This window comes from Tupaia chinensis, unplaced genomic scaffold (assembly GCF_000334495.1).
Source record: "Tupaia chinensis unplaced genomic scaffold, TupChi_1.0 Scaffold000382_1, whole genome shotgun sequence".
NCBI lineage: Eukaryota > Metazoa > Chordata > Mammalia > Scandentia > Tupaiidae > Tupaia > Tupaia belangeri.
The window spans coordinates 3,157,480-3,168,377 of record NW_006159884.1 but is presented as its reverse complement, the minus strand read 5'-3'; the positions used below and the strand labels follow the sequence as shown (position 1 = coordinate 3,168,377).

Here is a 10,898-nt window from a genome sequence, read left to right as displayed (position 1 = left end):
AAAGTGGTCAGATATGGAGGATCTATTGCTGAGTGAAGTAAGTCAGTTTATGAAAGAAAGATATTGTATGTATCCACTCAACATATACCAACTATCCACACTCTATGGTAGAGAGCGAAAAATTGGAGGACATAAAAGCAGTGAAGATGCTTAACAAGAATAGGACAGTGTGGAATGGGGGAGGTGAAGAGAAGAGGATAGAGAAAGAGCAAGAGAACAATAGAGAGGCAGGATGTTCGTGAGGAACCGATATGGCTTATTACCTGTTGATGATGAAATGTATACTATTCTCAACTAGATTGGTCTGAGAAGTATTTCATGATGGGTAAAGTCTTTTTACAAGCAAAATGAGAAATAGTGATTGACTGTTTTAAAAAATAATTATAATAATAATAATAATAATTGAGAAAAATCATAGAAAAGATTGAATTTTGAAGAGGGGAGATTAATGTCTCTGTATTGATTGACTTGCATGGCATTCCCTTTTGAAAAAGCAATGTAATACACTGTAAAGTTATATGTAATGCAATGTAATATAAAGAAGATTATGATGATAATAAAAATTTTTTAAAATGAGCTGTTATGAAAATATTTGGAGTTAATGTATTTATCTATTTGCAAATACGGGCTTTATACCTTCCGGTGTTGGTATTCCATAATGTGACAACTTGAAGTACAATATAGCCAAGTAAAATCTTGCATAATTGTATATTCAGGTTTATTATTAGTCCATTTTGATGTTAGCATTGGCTTATCATTTTGGTTGGCTTTTAGCATTTCAGGGAATAAGACATAATTTTTAATTCTATTCAATAAAAATAATTTAATAGAGATTAGTCTCATGAAAATGAAGATATGTATCAAGAAATTTCAGGGGAATCTAAGAACTAATTTACTCATACAAACAGATTTAGAATTCAAAGTAACGGATGGTTAGATCTGAATCTTTCCAAGGGTACTTATATATTTAAAAACTAATAAGGCAATGGAAACTGTGCCTGTTTTATTTCTCCCCTTGTTTAACAGCATTAGAGTAGCCTTAAGTGTCTGAAGAAAACATAGGCATAATAGAATAAGATTCATTAACATTAACATGTTTACTTCTCTGACATTTGGTCTGTGTATACATCCACCTCAGAACTATACCTACATATGTGTGTGTGTGTGTGTGTGTGTGTGTGTGTGTGTGCATGTATACACATACTTTCTACTGCATTCACACACCCAATATACAATTTCCACACATACATCTCTATGCACTTACACTCCCTATATACACTCATGCATACATTCCCCTAAATGGACTTACAATCTTACCCATACTCATACCCATTTATACATTTATACATAAGACTCCCTATACACATATACACACAGATTGTAATATACTTACTCTATAAACACACAAACATTTTTTTCTAAGTTTCCAGAAGGCATGTACACTTCCCAGAAATAGAGAAACAGAGAGATGGAGAAAAGGAGGAGAAAGCATCCCTCAATGGGGAGTGGTTATGATACAATCTCTTCTCTATTTCTCCTTCTAGTTATGATTTTAGACATGCATGCACACAAGTCTGATGTGATTTTCAGGCTGCCAGGGCCAGTATGAACATAATACTTGCTACAGAATAAATGCAAAATGGTTGAACTATAGTCCTATTTAGACAGTCTAACATGAGAGTAACAGGTGAACAGGTAAAAGTGCAAACAGGCATCCTCCTGATTTATAGATATATTTATCATCTTTGACATTATAATACTTAATAGATGAACTACATAGGCTATAAGTGAATTTGTTCATTATTATTATAATTCTTTCCTGCATTCTTAATGGAAAAGAGTTCAGTATCATTAGTGACATATGCAAAAATATGCAGAATTTTACCCTGAAGGAGATTATGCTAGAAATTCAGGCAAAGGAGCTTAACATAATAGTGCTCTAATAAGTCAGTTCTCTGCATTAAAAGGTTCTAACTTCTGCTCTGCTATCTTCAGTCAGATGTAGATTTCAAATCACAGCAGTGTATCTGCAGTTTTTAAATCTTAATTAGCCAGGCCAGTAGATCAATCTCTGGGTAAGAAGAGAAGCTGAAGAGAGGGCTATGCATCACACATTGTGGAATGTGGGAAGGGATGCAGAGGAAAATGATAGGTACTGCCTCTGCTTCTTCATCACGGTCATAAACCAGTTCCCGTAAGAATGGGCAAAAGTCTAACATGTGGTGCAGAAATCTGTGGAAGTTGGGAAGCTACGGGAATAAAATTGAATCAAGTAAGTGTGATAAAATACCGCTTAGGATGAAAAATGTCAAAGTGAACACAGATATGGATGGTTTTCTGAGAAGACCCAATGAAATACAAAGATTAGACTTAAGTTTGTAGTAGTTGTGTCTTCATAGTCATGTAAGAGACATTTGTGTGCATGTCTAAGAATAGATACCTAATTAAATAGTCAAACTGAGTTTTTACTTTTCTCCATATTCATTATGTATACATTGAGATATATTGGGTTTAAATTTTTTCTAACAAAATGTGATAAGTTTAAACACTTGGACATATATTATGTATTAGCCCTGGGATCATCACTGGAGAATTCTAATTGAAGTCTAGACTTGATAACAAGACAAGACGAAGCCAAAGAATTAAATGGTAACAATAATTACTGTTTTTTGTTTATTTGTTTGTTTGTTTGTTTTGGTTGGGAAAGAAGCAATTATTGGATTCAGCAATGTGAAATGCAAAAATGTGTGGTTTTTCTCACTATCCATTTTTCTTCACTCTAAAAAGAATACTTTACTCAACCTTAGAGAGGCTTATACTGAACACTTGCCTATTTTCACCAGTGAATGATTTTACAGGGCAAAATATCAAAAAGCATTTTAAGATTGCATTCACTTTGTATGTTGTTCCTGATATACAAAACATATCACTTCTGAAAGTCAGGTTTTTTTATGTAATAGACTTGGTCCCTAGTAGAGTGAACTTTTCATGAAAGCCTTGGATATAATTGAGTTTTCTTTCATGTCTTTAAAGCTTTTTAAAATTCATGAATTTCCTTATCATTTTTGCAGCAAAGCAAAAGTATTTCCAAATCCTTTTGAATTTTGAGTTTAATATTAACATATTTAAAATGTTACAGAAATAGATAGAGTGGAATAAATCTCACATAAGAAAGTATTTGATTTTTGATGCATTTTAGTGTTACAAATAGGTCAGTTATTCTTATTAAATTGGTTCCATTACCTGTCACAGAGCTGTCTAGATTGTCCATACTGGATCCAGGCGTCTGGTCTAGTGCTCTCAGGGGCCTGGGGATTTCTAAAGCGTCCTCTTCATCATCAGCATCATCATCTGGAACATCTGTTTCCAAATCAGAAATCAAGGCTCCGGACATATAACCTAATGGTGGAACTGGAGGCTGTGGAGGTTGATTATTGCTTTGAATGTGCCTAGAATTTAAATGGGGGGAAAAAAAGAAGAAAAGAAGAAGGGAGCAATTCCTTAACTTTCAATAGAATTGTAACTAGAGTTCAATGGCATGCTAGAGTAACACATTGCTTTTGTCCTTTTCATTAACTTACATTGCTTTCCTCACTTCAGTAGAGACAATAGGCCATAGAGGCTGCCTCACCAAACATCTATTAAACCTTCTATTGGCATGTATAGGATAATACCCAGAGAGCGAAATACAGGCCCTGTAGTTGTATACAAATAAGTCACTCAAAGAAGAATAGCAGTATTTGTCACAACAAGCTGACCTTTTTCTCCAAAAATAGTAAATCATTTTATGTTGAAATAGTATTCAGCCTATGTAACCCACGCGGTCTGCTGGCCCTTACGAAGAAAAGATATCTGTGAGGATGTTATAGCCCCCTTTCCCTGCCCTACAAGTCTTTCCTTCCGCACAAGCCCCTAGCATTTCGCTGAGTGATTATTTCTACTTTAACCTAGTTTAAGGTAGACATAGATACTTTTTTGTTCCAGCCACTTATTTGTGCATGTCTCACTCACCAAAGCCTTAAACTCCTCAGAGGCAAATATTGCTCACTTCAGCATTTTCTGCATTTAGAAAATTAGATGTGTTAAACAAACTCTTTTAAATGAATGAATAATTCTAATCTCAAGTTTATGAATAACATAGAATATGTAATATCAGCCTTCTTTCAGAACTTCTTAAAATGTGCTCAAATGTAAGTCAATTGTTTCAAACCATGTGTCTAACAAAATGTGAAGCTGGACACTGAGTGCCACTGATTTGCTTTGAGACCACATGGAGTCTCTTCTAAATGATCAAATGCTAAATGAAAGCAATTCATTGTTATTCATTACTGTCACTGAAGAGTGGATGCACTGTTTTCCCATGTTAACTCTTCTCATTGTCTTTGCACAACAACATATAAAAGGTCTCTGCTATTTAAAGGAGATAAATCAAGCACGATGCATTTTTGTACTATTGAATTTTGAAGGAAAGATACAAGATTCATTTCTTTATCATTTGCATCCTTCGGGGAAAATATTTCATTTTTCCAGAATTGTTTAAGGTACCTCTCCTCTCAAACTACATTCTTGAATTAGTAATCAGCTCCAGTGTTAGTAGGATTGTAGATCTTTCAATGTTATAAAAACAACAACAACAAAAAGGTTAGTTCTGGGAATCTACTATACTAGCATCAGTCTCAAATCTTTAATATAAGAGATCAAGAATTTGAGGCTTTAATTTATTGCTTAAAATTAACTATAGCCTATTAATTGACAAATGGGGGGGGGGGTTCCTTCCTGCTATTACAGAAAATTCTTGACAGTTGATGAGCACATCTTGCTATAAGTCTTGCCTCAAATCCTGTTTATGAATCAATCCTGTTTATGGGAGAGCCAGGTGATGAGCAAGAGGATACATGTTACATCAATAGACACGATTCATCCTCCTGAAATGGTGCAGACTTTAGTTTTGGGAAGGAAGGACCAGATCTACACTCTAGTCTTCCTTCACTGCCGACACCTCTTACAGAAACAGATATACATTAAAGAATGAAAATTGGACTCCTCGAGTTAAGCAGAGTTGGAGGATGAACTGGAATAGAAGAAGAGAGTCTATAACATTGATAAATATCTTCCAGTGGTACCGTTTGTTGTGCACTTTATGGAACAACACAGCCAGAACCACGATAAGGGGAGCCTGCAGTTTATTGTTTTTGAAACAACCCTCCCTGATATTTTTGTACACTCCAGATGGAGAGGCACATCCTAAAAATGTGGGGTAAGGTCTTCTGTGAGCACATGGAGGCTTACAGCTCCTACTTGCCTACAAGCTAAGGCACTCTGGAAGACTGCTAGTCTAAGCAGGAACATACTCAGAAGAAACAGGGACAGAGGAACTGGTTTGTTCATCGATTTAGCGAATATCTGTGAGACACTTGCTTAGTGAGTCATTCTTCTAAGTGTGGGAAGACAGCAGTGAACAACTTAGGTTAAAATTCAAGTTTTTCTAAATAATGATGAAAATATTGTAGGTGCTTTACTAAGTACTAAACAAGTGAAAACTCATTGGATTCTTAAAAAAACGAGGATATGTAACAAAAAACTTAACATTGACCCCAGAAAGGTTAGATCTTTGCCCTATACTCCTGGGAGGTATTCTCTAAACTCTTATAATATCCAGTCTGATAGAAGCCTCTCTGTTTACTAGGAAACCTCAGACTGTATCAGGAAGTCTACTGATATAATTTATTTTTGAGTCACACAATATCAGCTTGACTCCTGTCAGAGACTGGGGTCAGCCATGTGAGTAATGAACCACATCTATGTGACAGAGCCCAAATAAAGTCTCTGGACTTCAGGGTTCATGTGCATTTCTCTGGTTGGCAATACACCATGAATATGGTTATACTTTGTTGAGAAAGTAATGCTGCCTGTGACACCATTGGGAGAAGGCAACTGTGGAGGCTCTGTTTTTAGAATTTCCCTGGACTCTGTTTCATGCATCTCTTCTCTTTGTTGATTATAATTTGTATTCTTTTTCACTGGAATCAATTGCAACTTTAAGTATAACAATTTAGTTTTCAGTGAATTCTAGTGAGTTCTTGAACCTCAAGGTGGTCTGGGGAGTCCTGAAATTCACAGGTGGTGTCAGAAATGAAGGTGGTTGTGGGGATTGCTCTCTAACTTTATACGTGAATGAATCGATATTGTCACCATCATTTTACCCATTGAAAAAAGATGACGTACAGATGTTCAGCAAGTTACTCAGGTCATACATCTAGTAAGAGAGGTTCTCTTTTGGCAGTGGTTCCATACTTGCCCATATCTAATGAAACCTTAGACCAAACAATCAGAATTTGTCTGAGGGTGGTGCTTAGATTTCAATGTATTTTAAGGTTATCCAGGCAATTCAAAAATGCAGGTAAATTTTGGAATCCTTGAGTTAGATAGTGTACTGTGAGTACACTGCATGGCTTCATTAGTTAACTCGAAGAAATCCTATAGCTCTTTAAATAGCTGGTTCAACTGAAACCATGATGCTTTGTCAAAAATAGCTTCATACAAAATAGTAGTTGTTAGTCTTCGAAAAAATAGTTGATTGTTTCAGGAACTGTTCAAGAATTTCTGATCCTAAAAAGAGACCTTGTTTGTAACAAGCTTCAATGATATAGCTATTTCTTCTTAAGTATAGGTAACTATATTTTTAAAATAAATAGCTCATTAACGCTAAGAATAAGAATGACCTTTTTATAAACTTATCCCAGTAGTTGGAATTATCAATGAAAAAAAAAAAGACCCAAAATTATTTTTATAGAATCTACTATGATTTTAAGCAGTACAGATAAGTCAGCAACAACAAAAATGACAAAATAATTGGAGGTGTGTTACCGAGATTTTGTTTTCTTTTTATTTTAAGAAACGTTTTTGCTATAGGCTGTGTGCATTCACTAGAGAGACAGAGACAAACAGAGAGACAGAGAGACATTTTGTTTTCAAGAGTCCAGATGTGTACACACAATATGGAAGAAGAAAAAAGAAATAAGAAAAATTCATATAAAACTGTTGGAGGTGGTCCCATTTGTATTTATGCCATATTTTGCCAAGAAATCAAAGTAAATTGATACTTACAGTTTATGAAAGATTATGATTGATTATAAAAAGAAATTTGAGGTTTTAAACTTATGTTGTTTTTGAATGAATCTACTGTTGTGTATTTTTGTATTTTCTGTCTCATTTAACTCAGCCCAAAGAGGATATTTTAGTAACTGACACTAACTACAAATGATTTGCTGAAGCTTAAATTTGTGGTGCTTAGATTTCAATGTATTTTAAGGTTATCCAGGCAATTCAAAAATGCAGGTAAATTTTGGAATCCTTGAGTTAGATAGTGTACTGTGAGTACACTGCATGGCTTCATTAGTTAACTCGAAGAAATCCTATAGCTCTTTAAATAGCTGGTTCAACTGAAACCATGATGCTTTGTCAAAAATAGCTTCATACAAAATAGTAGTTGTTAGTCTTCGAAAAAATAGTTGATTGTTTCAGGAACTGTTCAAGAATTTCTGATCCTAAAAAGAGACCTTGTTTGTAACAAGCTTCAATGATATAGCTATTTCTTCTTAAGTATAGGTAACTATATTTTTAAAATAAATAGCTCATTAACGCTAAGAATAAGAATGACCTTTTTATAAACTTATCCCAGTAGTTGGAATTATCAATGAAAAAAAAAAAGACCCAAAATTATTTTTATAGAATCTACTATGATTTTAAGCAGTACAGATAAGTCAGCAACAACAAAAATGACAAAATAATTGGAGGTGTGTTACCGAGATTTTGTTTTCTTTTTATTTTAAGAAACGTTTTTGCTATAGGCTGTGTGCATTCACTAGAGAGACAGAGACAAACAGAGAGACAGAGAGACATTTTGTTTTCAAGAGTCCAGATGTGTACACACAATATGGAAGAAGAAAAAAGAAATAAGAAAAATTCATATAAAACTGTTGGAGGTGGTCCCATTTGTATTTATGCCATATTTTGCCAAGAAATCAAAGTAAATTGATACTTACAGTTTATGAAAGATTATGATTGATTATAAAAAGAAATTTGAGGTTTTAAACTTATGTTGTTTTTGAATGAATCTACTGTTGTGTATTTTTGTATTTTCTGTCTCATTTAACTCAGCCCAAAGAGGATATTTTAGTAACTGACACTAACTACAAATGATTTGCTGAAGCTTAAATTTGTATATTCACAGCCACTTTGAAGAATCTAAAAAAGAGTCCTTTATCATGGCATTGGAAGTGAGTTCAAGGATAAGGTAATTGAAGCTAAACTGTAAATTAGAAAACATTCTGGTGTAGCCAAAAGCACTTTAGACTGAAATTCAGCAGATCTGAATTCTTGCTCCAGTTAACTCTCTAGTCATGTGACTTTGGTCAAATTATTTAACATTTCTTCAGTTAATTTCTTATCCAAATGATTAAAGAGTTGTACAAAATTATTTTTAACTGAAACTGTACAGGTCTATGACAATCTTTTGTGAATGTATGAGAAAGAACATTTCCATGTGTTGAAAGTGTGGGTCCCTTGACTTAATGTGGATATTTACCATGTTTGCTTTGCTATATCGAACTGATAGGCCCTTGTCAGCTCATCCAGGTGAGCCTGCAGCATGGGTTGCATCTCTTCCCGTGGGGATGGAGTAAGAGTTGCTGTAGACTGCTGTCCAAAGGAGATAGCAGGAGAAGAGGCCACGCCTCGGACAGGAGGTGTTGGGACCCGATCATCATCTTCTTCCAGTTCATCTTCCATTCCCTGGTGTAGGTATGTTTGTACTGGTAATGGTGGGCACCAGCTATCACTGTCATAGCTGAAATTAAATAAGGAAAATGTACACATTGACACGCACACCTATGTACACACAACTATACTGGCAGTAAATAGCAACCACATGGTATATAAAGTGTTCCCTCAGTTCATTCCTCCTGATCAAGTTGTTGATGCTACGGCAGTAAATCACCTGGCTGTTATCTTAATTTCTAATTGTAATTACATCTGTTCCCTCAATATCTCAATTTATTCTTTAAAGACCTTATGAGCTCATTGTTACCCCACAGTTACAAAAGGCAATAACTTCCCAACAAAGTTACTCATGTAGAAAAGTCAAATTGCTAATTAAAGGCAATTAATGAATTGAGTGTGGGTAGATTTAACTACTTTCTTCTCCTGTTCATCATTGTAGACAAACAAAATATGTCAGTATAGCTGAGTCATCATCTAAGAAGTGTTGGAGAATTTCATGTACTCTTCTAGATCTATGCCAAACTTTCATTACATATAATATGTCAGCTCTGAAGACTTTGTGGTACCAAATATAGTCAGTAGCCGTTTGATTAGCTTTATTTTCTCAGAACAAACTAATGTTTCCCTTTATCTTGACATTTAAATTCAAATCATAAAACAGAAGTTTAAAACCTAGTCTTAAACTATGATGTTTTTAAAAAAACAGCAATCTTTCTATTGTAATAGAAGCATTTAACATGCAATCCCTCCTTTTAAGCAAATTTTTAAGTGTACAATACAATCATTGTATTTATTTTTTATTTATTGGTTTGGACACAGGGTGTGTATGCTTGCTGGAAAGAGATGGAGAGTAGGAAATCACTCCCAAAAGGGGATGATTATGCTACAGTCCCTTGTCCTACATTCTTTTCTTGGGATTTTGAGCACACACACACACACACACAGACACATACAAACACACACACACACACACATGCCCGGAGTGATTTTCAAGCTATATAGGACTCAAACCATGGTCTGCCATGTGGGAGTTGAGCATCTTACCTCCACGCCACCTGCTGGCCTACACCAATTATTTTAAAACAACCGTTTTTAGAGACTGACCCACAAAAATAACAAATTAATTCAAAAAGTTTTAAATGTGATGTAAAATCAGTAGCATTTCTATTTACACCTCTCAATAGTCCTAATATTTTCAAAAATAAAATCAATCTAACATACTTTTATAAAGAGACTTGGGGCCAGCAGATGGCAGAGTGGTTATATTTCTAGACTCCCATATGCTGACTGCATTTCGAGTCACAGACTGGGACTCGAAACTCACACTGGGCACGTATGCTTGTGTGCCGAAGATCCTGGGACAACAATCACCCTTGGGGGGTAATTTCTTGTTTTCCCTCTCACTGTCTCTGTCTCTTTCTCTCTGGTAAGTGCATACACCCTAAGGCAAAAATTTCTTTAAAAAAATACCAACAAAAGTAAAAATAAAAAAGAGACTTAAGGATAAGATAAACAATACTATTGCAAATAAACGTTTTATAAATTCAGACTTTTAAATATCTCCTGAATATTTTTCGTGCACTTAATCCCCACATCCACGATCACAGATCAGTCTCCTGATGTAAACTCTCTTATTAGGTTTCTTAGCCTCTTGGGATGGTCTCTTCTTTTCTGCCCTATCTTTCATCCAGACAACAGGATTATATTCACAAAACTTCATTTACAATACATCTATGTTTAAAACAATTCAGTGGAAGAAAAGTCCAACCTCATTAGCTGGACCCAAAGACCTTTCTCTATCTGACCAGCCTATTTTTCTAGCTTAATTTCCAACTGTCACCAGTCTACTCTATATATTTTTTTCTAATTCTGGTCTGTATATGACTCTTCTCAAATCACTTGCCTGTGAACTCCTGCTCTTCCTTCAAGGTTCACTTCAAATGTCATCAGTTTTGTGAAGCTGCCTCTTCAGCCTCCATATGGAATTGATGACAACTCCATAAAGCTTAAATGGCATTTTAGTACTTCACATATTATGAGATTATTTATGTTTGAGTATGTTTTCTCCCACTATTATGGGAAAGCCTCAAATGCTAGAACTCTGTAATTCTCAGTTT

At 34.9% G+C, this 10,898-nt stretch overlaps 1 protein-coding gene across 5 annotated transcripts in view; it reads right to left on the bottom strand.

Annotated features, from left to right (window-relative positions):
- Positions 1-10,898, bottom strand: part of ROBO2 (roundabout guidance receptor 2) — a 700,057-nt gene that overhangs the window by 29,184 nt on the left and 659,975 nt on the right. For all 5 annotated transcript variants that reach the window (XM_027773853.1, XM_027773851.1, XM_014589802.2 and 2 more), the window contains 2 exons: positions 8,588-8,848; positions 3,244-3,449 (listed from right to left, as the gene is read on the bottom strand). In XM_027773853.1, the coding sequence (XP_027629654.1) occupies positions 3,244-3,449; positions 8,588-8,848 (467 nt within the window). The remainder of the gene's footprint in view (positions 1-3,243; positions 3,450-8,587; positions 8,849-10,898) is intronic.